Source organism: Wyeomyia smithii, chromosome 2 (genome assembly GCF_029784165.1).
Source record: "Wyeomyia smithii strain HCP4-BCI-WySm-NY-G18 chromosome 2, ASM2978416v1, whole genome shotgun sequence".
NCBI classification, from domain to species: domain Eukaryota; kingdom Metazoa; phylum Arthropoda; class Insecta; order Diptera; family Culicidae; genus Wyeomyia; species Wyeomyia smithii.
The window spans coordinates 175,745,659-175,762,844 of NC_073695.1; the positions used below are offsets into that span (position 1 = coordinate 175,745,659).

The 17,186-nt window shown below is 36.1% G+C and overlaps 1 protein-coding gene across 1 annotated transcript in view; it reads right to left on the reverse strand.

Annotated features, from left to right (window-relative positions):
• LOC129721818 (oxysterol-binding protein 1) overlaps positions 1 to 17,186 on the reverse strand; it is a 72,122-nt gene that overhangs the window by 15,507 nt on the left and 39,429 nt on the right. Inside the window, exons 4-6 of the mRNA XM_055674831.1 lie at positions 15,371 to 15,559; positions 15,029 to 15,287; positions 14,781 to 14,940 (exon numbers count right to left, since the gene is read on the reverse strand). Of these exons, the coding sequence (XP_055530806.1) occupies positions 14,781 to 14,940; positions 15,029 to 15,287; positions 15,371 to 15,559 (608 nt within the window). The remainder of the gene's footprint in view (positions 1 to 14,780; positions 14,941 to 15,028; positions 15,288 to 15,370; positions 15,560 to 17,186) is intronic.

Consider the following 17,186-nt stretch of genomic DNA (forward strand, 5'->3'; position numbering starts at 1 on the left):
AAAAAAAAAAACAGTTCAACTTGTACAGGCTGTCGTGATAGATCGGTGTTACCTATTAACTAGCATTTCTACAAGGTTGAATCATTCTTTAGTAATTTACCTTGCCTAACTGTTCATTTATACCCCCTATAAAATCTAAACGTTGATTGTTTCCTTCTAAAAATTCATTGCACTAACAGTTGATAATGAGGAAGGCTTGGTCAGAAGTCGCGATCAACGATACAAGTTCTAATTCCATATCCTGATGTTTCTGTGGAAAATGAGACTAACTCGTTGGAGAGATTACTGCTACTTAGATTATATCTTGTGGGCGATAAACATTATTGTGCTGACTTAGCACACTTAATTCATAATCCAGAGTGTATTAGATCGATTTATCAAATTATCATTTATAATTAATATAATTAATTATTTATAATTAATTTATCAAATTAAAACGTTCAATCTTATTACTGGCAGAACAAACTGGGGTTCGAAACAACGGAGTTGAGCATTTCTATAACTGTTGGCTTCTTCTAATCTTTAGATACAAAGCAATTGCTGTGCTGAAACGACTGGTAATGCACTACTAACTATGTAGCAGAAAGTTAGAAATATAGAAAAACTATTGAAAAGGCAACCAATCGAAAGGTAAAAAGGCGATAAGTCGGAAATTTAACTAAATCTTTGGTTCTTACCAATAAAAACTAAATAATCACAACAAGTCACAAATTCGAAACATCGGTCAGAAAAATCTCTTCCACTAGAATTTTTTTGTTTTTATATTTTTAATTGCTTTTAAAGCAGCAAATTATTATGCTCAGTAATTTCTCAATTTTCAAATCACAAACAAAAAATTATGCAAACCCGTCACTCCTGTACAAGCGGTAATGCCCTTGTTTCTTATAATTAAACATATTCAATTGTATTTTCTTCTACTTTGCTCATAAGAAAAAAGAAAAAAGGAACAGAGAGTGTGTCACTTAAGGTGAAACGGGATTGTGGCCTTTTCCTATACAATTTTGAGGTTAGAGTTCTTTTTACTTCTGTATTTTGAACGTAAAAAATTCGGCTTCCACTAAATAAACAGCACTCAAATTGTTACTTCAGGCATGCAACAGTTGTGAAAACAATTGATCATAGTTTCATGTACGTAGTCTTCATAAATCAAGAACAAATTAGATTGCAAAATTCGAGTTGATCGCGACCACGTCCCGATTCACCTAAGTTGTATTGCTCATACGTTCTCTTTGATAGTGTGGAACAGCAACAGAGAATCAGGTCTAGCAACAGTGGGCGCCTTTTTTCAGTCTTGGTTTTGTGTTGCAATCGTTGAATAATCCAATAGACGACACCAATTGGGTCAACAAAGTAATGAGAACAAAGAAGCAATGTTATCTGTGCTCCAGGAACCTATTATGCGAACACGTGCACACAATTAAACATTTTGTTTCGTCCGATTCAGGTGCAATGTCGTTGGTTCATTTTGCTGAATATTACAAGTGTTAACTATTGGAGCACAGGTTCGCGTTACACTTTGGTTCAGTTAGAGAAGTGTTTCACTTCTGTTTGCATAGTTTAGTTAATGCTTTATTTAATTTTAACACTTGTTCAATCTATCCTCGTGTAGTGAGTGTTGACCACATCCTACTCTATATTCACATTTGTAAATCGGTGAATCACGCTACTGTACCACACTGACAGTTGATTCGCGGAATGAGAAATATTTTTATTTTTTTGTACATTGCTTCTGCCAGACCAGTTCTTGCTGCACAAACGAAGCGAACGGAAAACTTATTTCGCCATTTATAAATTTTTGCTCTCCACAATTCTTATGCACCCACCCAGGTTATCCGGAAGATGTTATTCGTCTTTATTTTTATTCCCACTACTATTTGAGGACATATTGTACGCCGAAGCCACCATACACTATCCTCTTGCTATTTGTGTTTGGCACAGTTTAAACAGCTGGTATCACAATGACGTCACAGTTCACGAGGTAGAGGTTACATAAAACTTATGCCGCGCATAACCTACAACTACACGGTTTACAATATCAAACAAAAGTTAGAACAAGAAAAAGAATCAGGATTGTTACTGCGACGATACCGGTTTGACCTGACAACACCCGTCTACGCTATACACGTTCGTATACTGAGATATTCCCAGCCACAGCAACTGATTACCCTGCCGTGAGGTTGCTGATTGTTTACTGACACTGGCTTCTGTTGATGACGATGATGATTAGTGTGGTACTGGAGAGGTTGGGGGAGGGGTTGTATTCGCGGTTGCAGACGTCGGCCTGTGCACCACAATAGCCATTAGAATGCTTCATCATAGTTTAAATTAATTTCACTAGTGACAATGCAAAACGTGCTTTCAAACAATAAATGCGTACGATAACGACAATTAACACAAATAGCTAACACTTCAATTTATTCAGACATTGAATGCTGAAGTTAAAAATAAAACAGTGTACAAGTTAACGACCGCAAATTTTGCAAACGATAACCGGGAGAGATGATAAAAATTGAATTAACTTAGCCGCCGAATGGCATGTGTGCGATTCAGTGAAGAAGTGAACAACCACACAATACATACAGGAACATCAAATCGTACGATGCGTTCGATAGTTTTCATCGGAAGGCCAGTTACAAACACAGCAGAGTTTGGCAAGTATCGGCACTGTGAAATGCACTGTGTATAATAAGAAATATAATGGATGGAATTGATACTGTGAACTCATGTAGGTATCCACACAGAGCTTGTTTGTGTAGGCAAGCACGCGGTACACGTCCTCATGAGTCATGTTATAAATAAAAGCTTTGCTTACTAGGGGAGTTTGGGATACAAGTAGCCCAAACGTAACCGAAACGACGAAAACGTGAATAATAATGTTATTTACAAACAAGACATATTATCGGCATATTTGAATGTCTGAGCCTTGAATGTTTTCTATAGTTTAAAGACTCAAGTTTCAAATCTTAACAGCCACGTTGACCCAAGATAAGGTGGAATTTAATTTGTGGTTTGCTTGTTTGATGTGTAACCTTCATGACTCTTGAATGACTTGAATGAAAGAAAGACAGAAATGTGGATTCGATGATCGCTATTCAACGGAGGGATGAATTACTACACGCTCTCCACGCCCTACAGTAAGGGACGTTGCGTGTCAGTAACTTTCCCGTGAAACTAATAATAAGTAATACTAACAAAACTTAACTTCAGAACAAAATATAATTTGTAAAAATTTTGTTATAAGAATAGTGTAGCCATTGTAGGCCTTATTGAACATTTCTTGAACGACCCTCACCTGAAAGAAATCATTTACACTTCCTAAGTTGAAATCCGTTTTTTATGTGGACTTTGATCTATTGTTCCGTGCTTGTTTTTTAGTTTTTACTTCTCCGTTCTAAGCTTACAGCTATACTATTATTCTTCTCTTTATCTACAAACTACATTTCCCGGGAGAATTAGCAACAAACGTTCGGCCAGTTTTACCATAAGAAGGACGTTTTTTGCCAATCTCAGATGGTCCAGTCAAAATTTCGGCTCGGACAAGATTGCCAGTGTCAGGGGGATCGTAGCGCTAGCCCCGAAACTGTCCTGTGTATACTATCAGTTGGTCGTCTGTGTATGATAAACAGAAGGGCAAGCTCCGATAACGGAATGTAGCAGCAGTATTTTGCTTTTTTGATTTTGTCAAGAGGAGGGAGTCTTATCGCAACCTCCATCATCCTGCCAATATCGCACCATAATTGCAATTCCCTGATGAGGAGAATGCGTATCTTTGGCCAGTTTTATAGTAAGAGGAACTTATTTTTTTGAAAGAAAAGTACAGTAGGATTCAGCGTGAGTGGGGGTGAGCCTAAGAATAAACCAATTATAAAGTCCTTTTACAACTATGAATCGAATCCGCAACTACCCATTTGTCGAAGCGGACTGTGTGACCTTGTGTCTACGGAACTTCACAATTAGTTGATATATTGTATAAAAGATACCAGGAATAATGAGAAAAAGTAATTAGGGGTCGTTTCATTACCCTCATTTAAAAAACCTTAGATATTAGAACTAGTGTTTATAATAACGAACAACTACAAAATTATAATAAAATTATAGTTTGGAGCTTTGAATAAACTACTTCTAAGATACCAATTAATTCTTAATAATATTTCAGGAACAAATATAAAAATATAAATTTCAGGAACAAATATAAAACTGACTAAGCAAACTTTAACAATAATCAATTGAAGTTCCCAATCAAGGAACATTATTTCAATCACCAAGAACATTCTAATAGCGAATTTCTATATTCCATCAGCTCACCTCGTTTTGACCTGGAAGCAACCTAACTGCTGTCAAAACCCTTCTTTTTTCGCTCGATTTTGGCGAGCTGCCCGAAGCGCACTGTAAAATTTGTCAGCTTCAACCCACCACACCACCGCACGTGCTTAGTTCGTAAACAATTATTTGGGCGTCGTAAATCGCGATATCGTTTCTTTATTCCTCGATAGATTTGCCCTGACCCAGGTGAATAAAGAAATTCGCTATACAACGTGTGCACTAGGGTGTCCCAAAAAAAATCGATGTTGAAAAAGTCAAGGTCCTCAGCCCTAAATTGAAAGATAATGTTATTTTTAGCATTTTTGTATAACATTTCGACCTTTTAAAATGTCGTTTTCAGGTTGCCCAAACGTGATTTATAAAAAAATGGCTTTTTCAAGCTACAAACCCACTCTTTTGCACTTTTTTCAATTCTATTCGATTCCTAAATTTTTTCATATATATATATTTTTTTGGGATTGTTTTTGAATATTTCGCATGGTTCAGTTCAGCATTGCATTTAGTTTTTTGACTCCCAGAGCCCATTAAACATCACAGAAAAAATGATTTTTCTAATAATTTTTAGATAAAACCCTTCAAACACAAATAAAAAAAATTTTTGATCAAGAACTGAAATTTTCATTGTAAAGCGGTATTTACGACGAAAGTTTACTTGAAAAAAGATACTTGATATCTTATCGGGGAGCTGAGATATTGGCATTTTTATATATGACAGAAAACTATGCATTTTAACAAATATGTTAAATAACTGTTTTATTTTAAAAGATAGAAAATAACAATGTTAAGAAATGAGATGCGTTTTTGGATGGCTGATAACTTAGTAGAAGGTTTAAAAATTCGGAAAAATCTGCGAAAAAAGGTTAGAACGAAAATTGTGATTTTTATTGCCTTCTATTTGAAATTCAATGTTGCTCGTAATATGTAAGAGATAGAAACATGATGTCTTCGGTAAAATTTCTTGTTTTAAGATAACCTAAAACTTTGTCGAAGACACCTTGCGTCTATCTCATTCTAATTAAAAAGTAAATTTATTATCTCACTCATTGGTGGATTGATCACCCATCTTTCTACATTAAAAGATCCATTTTTGAATATCCTGGAACTTCTCCAAATAAACCTTATGACTATAATCAACATTTGAGTCACTATTTAGGAAATTATACGCACAAACGGCAAAATAAAACACTGTGCAATGGAGATATTGAGCTTTAGTTGCATTTTTGACAAAATGCATAGTTTTCCGTCACATGTTAAATCGTGAATATCTCAGCCCCCCGATAAGATATCAAGGATCTTTTTTCATGTAAATTTTCGTCTTGAATCCCGCTTAGCAGTAAAAAATTCAGTTGAAGGGTTTTATCTAAAAATTATGAGAAAAATTAACTTTTTTATGATGTTCAATGGACTCTGTGAGTCAAATAATTGAATGCGATGCTGAACCAAACCATGCAAAATATTCAAAAACAACACCACAAAAATAAAAAAAATGTATGGAAAAATGTAGGAATCGAACAGATTTGAAAAAAGTGCAAAAGGGTGGTTTTGTAGCTTGAAAAAGCCATTTTTTCATAAATCACGTTTGGGCAACCTGAAAACGACATTTTATAAGGTCGAAATGTTCCACAAAAATGCTATAAATAACATTATCTTTCAATTTAGGGCTGAGGACCTTGACTTTTTCAACATCAATTTTTTTGGGACACCCTTGTGTGCACTTGTTTTGCAAGAGAATTTTTTTCAGCACCCGAATGGCGCCTGAATGGCGATAGTATTGATGTTTATTCAAAGATCTCTCTGTGATGAACGGTATATTATGTATTTGTAAGACAGTTAATCAGATAATCAAAGTTTTCGTTTCCGTAATTAAAAGTGTCGACATTAATCAAAATTCAAGAGTGTGAGGTTCGTTTTCTCGATTGTAAAAAATAAGCGCAACTGATTGAGCCGTTTCACACCCTAATTTGTTTTCGAGTAATAAATGACTTCCGTCTACGGAGAATGAGACAATTGACTGAGTGATATCTCAAGGAGTAAAAAACAACCTAAAAATACTGGTAATTTCTTTAAGCAAAATGCCTAGCTGCTGGATTCCGTTACACATTTATACATTATTAGAGGCCAACTCTGCAGGCAAATGTTAGTTTACAGAGTAATTTGTGGTTGTAAAAACAGGATGTTTTCATTCCAAAAGACAAACAAAGCATTGTATATTATATGGCTTTATGGACTGATAGGTCTTAGTTATAAACAAGGGAAAATAGTAGGAGGGTGGTATTCAAGACACGACCGCATGACGTTGACTACCGTATTCTTATATTCCATTAAAACAAATAGTAGAGGGAAATGCAGCGCTTCTTTTACAAAACTTCAAGGCACCAAAAGGTGCCAGTTGCCGATTATTCTTGTTTACTGGTTACTCCGTCCAGAATTCCAGCCATTTTAGTTTTTTGCAGTAGCCACCAGCATTACGGGTGAAACCGGCACGAGATACTATTTTGTTTTTCCTCCTTTCAGCTGCTAACACCTAGCGTCCGTATGTAACCGGTACGGTTTAGTAATGAAACTGATGGGGTGAAATGTTCGAACGGTACGTTTTATACCAAGGCTTCGTCAGATAATTAGGAAGAAGGAGGAGCTTAGTAGATGATGGAATGGTAGAGAAAATTTTTTTCTTGAAAGCTGCGCCGGCCGCTGTCGTAACATTAACACCAGCACAAAAATGCATTTTTGCAAGGTTTTTTCCCGCTAGCAGCAGCATTTTGTAAAACAGAAAATTCAATTAACCGCTTCTATTATAAAACTTCGAGGCACCAAAAGGTGCCAGTTGCCGATTATTCTCGTTTACTGGTTAGTCCGTCCAGAATTCCAGTTATTTTAGTATTTTGCAGTAGCCATGTATTAATTACAGCCACCAGCATTACGGGTGAAACCGGCACGAGATGACCGGTACTATTTTGTTTTTCCTCCTTTCAGCTGCTAACTCCTAGCGTCCGTATGTAATTGGTACGGTTTAGTCATGAAACTGATGGGGTGAAATGTTCGAAAGGTATGTTTTATTCCAAGGCTTCGTCAATTAGTTAAAAAGAAGGAGGGGCTACATAGAGAATGGATTGAAAAGGAACGCAAATGAACATCGGAAACAGAAAGTGACAACAACAACAACAAAGTTAGATCGATTGTATCCGTTAGTGTCGACTGTGCTTGGGAAGAGAGGTAGTGATTGGCTGCGCGGTATGATTTAGACAATCGATATTAATTACCAATTTTTCAATAGTGAATCTCGAACAATAGTTTGTTTTTGTTACATAAATTTAACCGTAAAAGAATTTCTGATCGATTGATGTCATAACCTCGAAAACCTCATTATAAATGACTGCAAAATAAGCGCTCAAAACCTGACCACTTTTCCCTGGTTGAATTACTAGATTTTCAAATTTAGATGCCTAACTTCGATATAGACGTTAGTCAACGTCAAAAAATATACATATGCAATCAATTGAAAAACTTGAATATAACGTGATTTTTTTGACAAACGAAAAAATAACAGCTTTCTAGTGATAAATGTAAAACCAGTTGATTACCCTGTGCACATGACAGTTGTATGGTAAAAGTAAAAGGCTACGGAAACGAAATTAACGAACAAGCATTTTTGAACTGGCATGCAGTAAGATTTTATAAAATATCTTCATCTCTAGAAGTAATTAAAATAAACATTTGTATAGCTCATGCACAGCGTATTTTTAAAATACCTATAGCCCGTGCAATAACTCAATTCTAGTACAGTAGTAGGTAAAAAATGGAGAGTCCCTAACTACCATAGAAATAAGAATAACACATAACAGCTTTTACTTTTATATCCTCAGGAAAATCCATATGTGAAAAAATTTATTTAAAAATTATTCTTTAACTATACAGTCATACCTCGATTTAAAGCAACTTTTTTACATTGAGTTATGTTTTATCGAAGCACAATTTTTATTATTGATACAAAATTGTTGATTATCAAAGGTGCGCAAAAACCTATTTTCTATCACTCAGCAGTAGATATAAACCTTTCTTATGTTCCTTCAAGACCACTTTCTTAGACAAACATCACAAAACATTGACAAAAAAAAGATCAATGTTACCCTAAAACTTACTAAAAATATTTATTCGGAACAAAACAATTGCTGCACTTTGATTTTAAGACTTCCAAAAAGGTCACGTTATATCATGGTTGCCTTATATCGAGGTATGCCTGTATTCATATTTAAGGGGTTTTATATCTTTATAATTTTCAAAATATCGAAAAAAAAATTATTGCATTATCTTAAAGTACAACTTCATGAGAACACTACTACAAATTTTCATAAAGATCTGAGCGATAGGGCGAAAGTTAGAGCGATTTCAAGCGCGCCTCGCAACGGCCGCATAAGCTAAACTTGAAACTTTATGCGCGTTTATCTCAGAATGGTGTTTCTCAAAAAATGACTTTGCCGTGTTTACGATTTTCTTCATGTTTTTTTTAAAGTTAGTTATTAATATTCCCGGTCGTTGAACGATCGGTTTTGATACACAAAGTTCTACTTTTCCGTAAAATATTTTCTTCATCTTTTTTTTTTTAAATGTTAGTTATTAATATTCCCGGTCGTTGAACGATCGGTTTTGATACACGAAGTTCTACTTTTCCGGAAAATATTTTTAATGCCATTTTTAGCGCTCAAAACATGTTTTTTTTTCAGGAAAAACCTTCCCGTTTGCACTGAAAACAAAATATCTACAAAAATGATCGTTCAGATACCCGGCACACTTCTAAACTGATAAAAAAATGAGTTTTTTTATTTCTGTTGATCTGCTGGGTCGCTATCTTAAACATCGCAAGTCTCTGCAAAAAAGAAGCGTTTCGGGGAAACGGCCATTACTCCACACAAAATTGGTATTTCTTATGAACAAACGTGTTTGTTTGTTGTTGAATAACTGAACTTTCAGAAAATTACTACTTTCATGCAATAAAAAAGGTGCTACAAGCTTGAAAAGAATTTTAAACTTTCCCCTTTTTTCTCGAGCAAAAAGGTATATAACCCTTTAAACTGGCAAAGCAAAGCCTTGGTGCTACGCTATTATATACCATTTTACGAGACGTTTGTTAACTTAATTCATGAATGAAATTTTGACAGAAAGCTCGGAACAGCTGATATAACGCACGTAAAAGCAGCATCAATATCAGCAGGATCCGTGACACCTGTCACTTCGTAAAATGGTCTATACACAGACCTCGCATCCAACTGTTTAAAGTACAGGACAATTGTGGGGCTGGGCGCTACGATCCTACTGACACTGACAGTGTCTCCCGAGCCGAGACTCGAACATACGACCACAGACAAACGAGACCAACTGGAAGATTATGTTTAAACTTTATAATAATTATAGTTAGCGAAATTTATTTCTTAGATGTAATTACTAATTAACAGATAATGTTAAGTTATTTACAAAAAAAAAACGAAATTTGATAAAATTATCATGGGACTAGAAAAAATAATAAATTACTAAAAGCAGCAAAAAATAAAGAACTGTTATTGAAAATTTTAACAGTAAAAGAGTAAAAATCCCTATATGAATAAAGCAAATTATTTTTAGAATTTTTCTCGTCACGTTATCTTTTTTCCGTTTTTTCTTTGCAATTTTGCTATCAGCTATCAGCTATTTCTTTTATTTAAGATAATATTTTTGCACGAATTTATATAGCAACTTTAATTCTGCAATCAAAATCACGCATTGGGTGGTCTCTGAGCTATAAGTTGCTAATGTCAGAGAGAATCAGATTAAAACCATGGGAAAAGAAACCAGATCCTTGTTTTAAGTTACACCATTTCGATCGCTAAAAGATCATAAGTTGAAAAATTGTAACGACATTATTCATTGATTTAACCCTGAAATACCCTAAACTACAACGGCTACAACGATGTTGTATCAAATTCTGTCGACAGTGAGAGTGATTTTGGCTGTTTTGTATTTGTAGGTATATGTTGCATTGAAAGTTTGTTATTTACACGCCGCAATGTTTGATGCTGCAGCGCGTTTTGATTCTGCGAAATCGCCTATTGCAAAACCGGTAGGTTGAGGTTTGTTTTGTTGTGTTAGTCTTGGCACTGGTGCCAGATCAATCAATTCCCCACTGAATCAATCAACTAGTGCTCGTTCCATCGTTGGAACCGGAAAACGAAATTAGTTTTTTTCGATATTCTCATCATAAGTTAAATTTTAATAGTGTCCAATAATGATACAAATAATTCATTTTTCAGTTCTAGCGGAAATAAGAGGAAAACATCTGATATCACTGGGTTTTGATGATGATAATGGTTTTGGTAATGATGACGTGAACGGCAGTGATGATGGTTCTAAATGGTGGTGGTCGGTGTCGCCACTTAAAACCGGGACTGGGAGGTCGCCCGCTCACTGACATTGGCCCTGACGACTCTGTTGATATTGATTTGGTTTTTACTTGCGAAAGTGAAGGAGGGAAATATTTTTGCTTTTGTTTTCACACATAAATTGACAATTGCATATGAGAAATCGCGTAGGTGCGAACAGCCTTAAAAATCTCTTTTACTTGTGTCAGGGCCAATTGGCATGATAGAATCACAGAAGGTTTGAATATCATTGCGATTTGATGTGTACTTGGCCTTCAACCGCAAGCATCAACAGGTTTTTAACAACTACTGTATTGTAACGGCAGGGTGTTTTTCTCAAACGTTTTCGGTGCAGTACATCTATCAGGAACGACAGTGTAAATTTGATGCCGCTGTGTAAAATCACCGTTGTGCCGGTTCGTTAAGCTTATTGCTTTATCGTTTTATATAGATTTATGTGTGGTGTGCAAGGTTGTTTATCACATGAGGGTTGGTAGCGGCATATTCCAGAGTACACATGAACCGAAAACAGCTGTGGTCATGGTGGCGCACTCAGCAGGTTCCATATTAAAATCACATTCTAACTATCTAGTTTCAGTATGCGGCAGCGAAGATTGTACGCATTTACTAATACTGTTGACTAGTTGTTTACAAAATCTAATTTAATGATCTAATAAAAGGTGTCTATGGCTAAGCGAAGGTCAACAGCTAGCCGACAAAGGTGCAAAAAGCGGACATAAATTGAATCGTCGTAGTACTGTAGTAGTAGTGCTCTATAACGATCAACCATTTATTGAGATAATTATGACGCGCGTCGTTTTGACGCTTGTTCCATTCCCAAGAGCTCCATTATTGACCAAATTAGGAGAAAACTTTTATAAGATTGTCCTTAATCGATGAGCTCTAATTGAAACTAGAAAAGACTTTCACGAGCAACAGTGCAATATGTCAATTAGTTTGTAATCTCCTTGTGTGGAAAAATGAAAGCGTTTATGTCATGAAAACATTTCTGCTTGATAATTATGATTTGTGTGATTATGATTATGATTGGTGGTCAGCCTTCATTGAATCTGCCATATTTATTTACTTACATTTTTTCCACGCTTAATTGTGATGCGATGAAGTTTAAATATACGCTAAGGTCGCTTTTTACGCGGGTTTCTTTTTACGCGGCTTTTTTTACGCGGATTCCGGAATTTATGCGTTTTTTTACGCGGATTCCGGAATTTACGTGTTTTTTTTTACGCGGATTTCGGAATTTACGCGTTTTTTTACGCGGATTCTGGAATTTACGCGTTTGAAAAAGCGACTTTAGTGTACACATACACATTTTGGCAAATGTGTATGTCCAATATCTTATCGTAAACGATTGTGCAAGAACAAAATTTCATAAAAAATGATAGTTAAGAGCAGATTCTTCAACGAAAGGAACTGAAACAATTTATTTTATGAAAGGGATTTTACTTATTAACATGCATACAGTGAATTAAAAAACTGGATCCACCAATTTCCAAACGAATTATTTCAGGTTTCGTTGCCGAACTTGAAGAGTTATATTGCTTAGTATGAAGGAAAGGTCGCAAAAAATCCATAAACTAGACACCTGGATGGAATATTAATAAATAGAAACGGCTGTCGATGTAAAATTTAAAACACAGTTTGTATCAATTGTGTTTGTGGTTAACGAGAGATGGGAGTTAGAATGTTTGAAGTGAAAATGGATTTCTCTTCACAGGAAATAAATTAAACGTAATTGATTTCTTGGTACATTAGAACAATGCAGCTCGATGCTGCTGTACTTGTATGGTGGGAGAACGTGAAGGTAGCTATAGTAAAAACGAAGCTAACGTTGAAGATTGAGACATATGAAAAGGTCAATTCTTATTACAAAGTAACAAACCGTGCCTCATTTCGAAGCAACTGAAGCAAATTATTCATATGAATCTTTTTAAAATAGATAGAAAAATATGATATCAACCATTTCAATGTCAGAAAGGTTGTTTTTATCGCCTATATGCTACAACCTATATTTACTAACACGAGATCCTATGGACTTCAGTATGTCACAAACCTCAAATCAACGCAAAGATGCAAAGACGGATGCGAGTTCGCAATTGATGATAATTGAATTTCAATAAAGCACAGTAAAGCCATGTCATCCCGCACCGTCTTAAATATAGTCGGAAAATAACCCACCTCAATCCACCTAAACCAGCGGTTCTCAACCTGGGGTACGCGTAAGCATCCAGGGGGTACGCGAATGAAAAATCAGTAATGGCGGATAAAGCAGTTTTTTTTTTCATAATACTTCATTTGTTGTTCAAACCTGCTCTTAAAGCGTGACTGTACCAATCAAACAAACCATAGTTCATTTTAAAACCTAAACTAGACTACCACACAATGATCTACCACTGCTCTCTCCCACTCTACGAGAACATTCCAAGCCATTGGGTACAATTGGTTTGAAAAATATCGCCATGGGGTACGCGAACAAAAAAGATTGAGAACCGCTGACCTAAACGGTGAATGCATGCATCACTGAAAAAATGGAGTGAATTTACCTATGTCATACACTACCCGTCATAAGTTTGGAATCGCTGAGTATTGCAACACCCGGTTTGAATATTGCAACACCTCCCTAAAAGTTTAGCATCACCTGCAATAGGCGGATATTTCATGTTTTTGACAACCTAGAGAGTTGCGGTTTTCAGCAAACTTGTTCAGAAAGTCAAAGGCTACTGTATGGTGGCCTATTCAGTGTGAAATTTTCCCGCTATGTGGCGCTAGTGGGCACACAACTTGTCGTATTTTGAACTTAACTAATCTAACGACTCCGACCTGCTAGAAAGTTTCGATGTTCAGTAAACTCGTTCAGAATGCTAAAGGCTTCTACATGGTAGACAATTTAGTACTGAATTACCCCACTATGCGGTGCCAGGGTGCATGTAGTTCTTCGTATTCAGACTTCACCTATTGCGCGAATATTACTACCAAGAAAGTTGCAGTCTTCGGCTTCGGTCGAGCACGCATGTGTGTTCCAAACTATTCCATCGAGGCTATTTTCATTACAATTCAGTGTTAACACAAATCACGACTTCGACAACTTCGGCAACCACCAGGGCGAGTGTTTTGACTTCGTGTATACATTTCGGGTGTCGGGTGCTCGTTGGATGGGGATGATTGAAGTAATAACCACTCGGCTTGCATGTAAGCCGAATGTTGGTGATCAAACTGTCAACATACCAACCGGTCGCATGCTACATGTTATAACCTCCTCAAATAAAAGCACTTCTTCAGAATAAGCACACACTAGCTTACGTATTGTGTGAGATGATCAAACTGTCAATATTCAAATTGGTTTTGTTTTACTTCATCATGTGTAAACAATCAGTGTGAATAATGTGATTGTGAGCCAAACTAAGTTCGAAACGCTCAAAACTACATACACACCAGCGCTGCGTTGCGGCTGAGTTCCGCACTATACAAGCCTGGCCTCTTATGTAACTTTGCTGGAAATCGCAACTCTCTAAATGGTGGGATTATTGAGCTAAATAGCATTAAAAACACTCAAAACTACATGCACACTAGCGCTGCGTTGTGGCTGAATCCCGAACTATATTCTCCTCCAATCATAAGTCCTTGTCCTCCTGAACAACTTTGCTGAAGATCACAACTCTCTAGGTTTACAGAATTAAGAGATAGAGTTACATTAATCTGTCCATATCAAGTGATGCTAAACTTTTCGAGGTGTTGCAATATTCAAACTGGGCGTTGCAATACTTAATAAAGTGATTCCAAACTTATGACGAGTAGTGTATATATGAAACATTTGAAAAAAATTCCCATTCAAAGTGTTCATTTTTTCACACACATTTTAGTTCGTACATTCAAGAACATTAAAAAAGTTGACGTATCTGTGTGTTTATTATTGGACAGGTTTAATCAATTTCAATCAATCTCCTTAAAAGTGAAAACTCGCAGATATCGTTTAACATGAACTGTAAACTGCAGTGCAGTGTGATGGAAATTACATTATGCTAGCGATCGCGAACATCTCATAGTACTCACTCGGTCTGTGGCGATGTGCTGCTTGCTCAAGATGCGAATGCTGCCTCGCCAGTTGCTCGACCATTTCCTCCAAATGCACCTTTTGGTCACGTTCGTGCTGCAACATTTTTGACCATTTGTGACCCTGGGTTTGCGCCGTCTGTAGATAATCCGAGCAGGCCTATTTGTGATTGGAAACAAACAAAACCAAACAAAGCCAAATATTTAGTAGTATGTTCAAGTACGAATAGAATTGAACTTTGCCTTACATTGATCATGGCATTGGATGATATTCGAAACAGTGTTGCACGCTCGCTGACTATCTTTGTTTTACCAGGCAAATCTTCTCCGGATTCCAGCTCCGAAAGAGCCCGCTGAAGGGCTGTCCCATGCTTCGTAATCAGATCGTAGCATGTTTTCAAATTTTCTAATCTAAGAGTTAACTCCCTTACTACTAGAATGAGTTCCTCGCTCGGTATTGTATTGGCTGCGGTGTCCTCTTCCTCCTCGTCGCTCTCCATAGCCCGTCTATGCGTTACAAAAACATACAAAGGTAGTCAGTCAAGATTGGGGATAATCAATTTCGGTATGAACGAACAACGCTATCTTACATTGCTTTCGCTTTGGCCAGTTCCAGCGCTGTCACCCAGGACTGCCGTTCCACTTCGTTGGCAGCTTTGATGTGAAACGTTTGAGTTCCACCGTTTGATATCACAAATGTGCACGAGTCTACGGTGTGAATAAGGGCTCCATGGAGGGATATCGTACCGCGACAGGTGTGTGTCATCTCGGCCTGATTTCTGTTAGAGCGGTCGAAGTGCAGCGACATGCAAAATAGATAGAAAAGGAAAAAGAGGAATGTTTGCTGTATTAGCATTTGGCTCCTGCTGGTACCACTTCCAAACGTATTGAAGTACATAAAGAAAGAAAAAAACAAGCTGTAGGATAGACCAACCACCATGTTATTTCGTATATTCTTTCGAACAAGTACGATAATAAAACTATACAACACGACGGTATTGTTCAGCATATCCAAAACTATTTGAACAATTATTATAAAACAGAATTTTTGTACAAAAACTCGTTGAATGTTTCAAGCAGAACCTGGCAAGGATAATATAATTCTTTTTATTTTAGCTCAACTAACTATATATCGAGCAGTCTGCAATAACGACCAATATAGACGATTTTGCAAATACCAAAAGTTCTGACACAAAAACTCTTTCATCCAATAGTCAGAACCACAATTATCTGTCGGCTGACCTCAGTACTAGAAAGTGCAAAATTCGATAATCAGCGAGTGCAAGTCGATGGACGTGCGATAAATTCCGATGATACTTGCAAACAATCACCACAAACGGCGTTAAAATTGACAATATACACGAATTTGAGAAATACAAGCAATAACCGTTTCAGAGTAAGACTAGCAACAACACTGAGTACACTAAGGTCTTTTTTACGCGGGGGATGCGTTCCAAATTTGTATGGGATCGCGTAAGAACGACTTTTTGAGTTGAAAATAGATTGAAAAAAATCGTCCTGAATTGTTTGAAGCTTATTTGAATATGATAGTGGCCAATCAGTAGCCAAAATACAATATTTTAAATTTTCAGTATTCGCACAATAAATTGAGTTTTTTTTTTGAAAACGGATGTATGATTACTCTTGGCCTGAAACGAATAACCTGATTGAAATGAGGTCGAAATCTTGTACCGTTTTCAAGTTATGAGAAAAGCAACCCGCGTAAAAAAGAACTTACTGTTTAAGGCGGGAATTGAAGCAGTAGAGCAAAATCATTTCAAATCGCCTGGAAATACGCGAAAATTTAATCGACCATTTTTGATTTGAATGAAATTTTGCACACGTATTTGGCTTAGCAAACTGAGCATTTTTCACAGGTGGAGAGATTTTTTACACCCATGAGTTACATTCTAAAAGGGCGTATGCGTTTTGGCATAGGTTTTATTCGAAGCATTGTAGCCCAGAAACCGTTGATTATATAGAAAAACTGTCTGAGAATGTGTTGTAGGGAATTGAAAATGCACCATAAAAAAAATTTACACTGTACAAAAAAATTTTTTTTTGACCAAAAAAAAATAAAAATAAACATTAAATTTCAATTTAAAAAAAAAAGAGTTGAATTTTTTTTTTTTTTTTTTTTAAAGAAACTTGACGTTAATACGCAACTTTAAAAAAAAAATCCAGGATGGAGAAATGAAAAATAATTTTTTTATGGTAGATTAATATTTTTATAAAAATTCTAATTTAAACATTTTTCAAAATATTTGTATTCTGATGATTTTTAAAGATGCAGAGAGTCATTTTGAACCAAAAAGCTCTTGGTAGTAAACATTCTAAAGGCATTGGTTTTCGAGTTATTTAAGCTCGAAAAATTATAAAATTATAAAAAACAGCATTTGGGCTTGG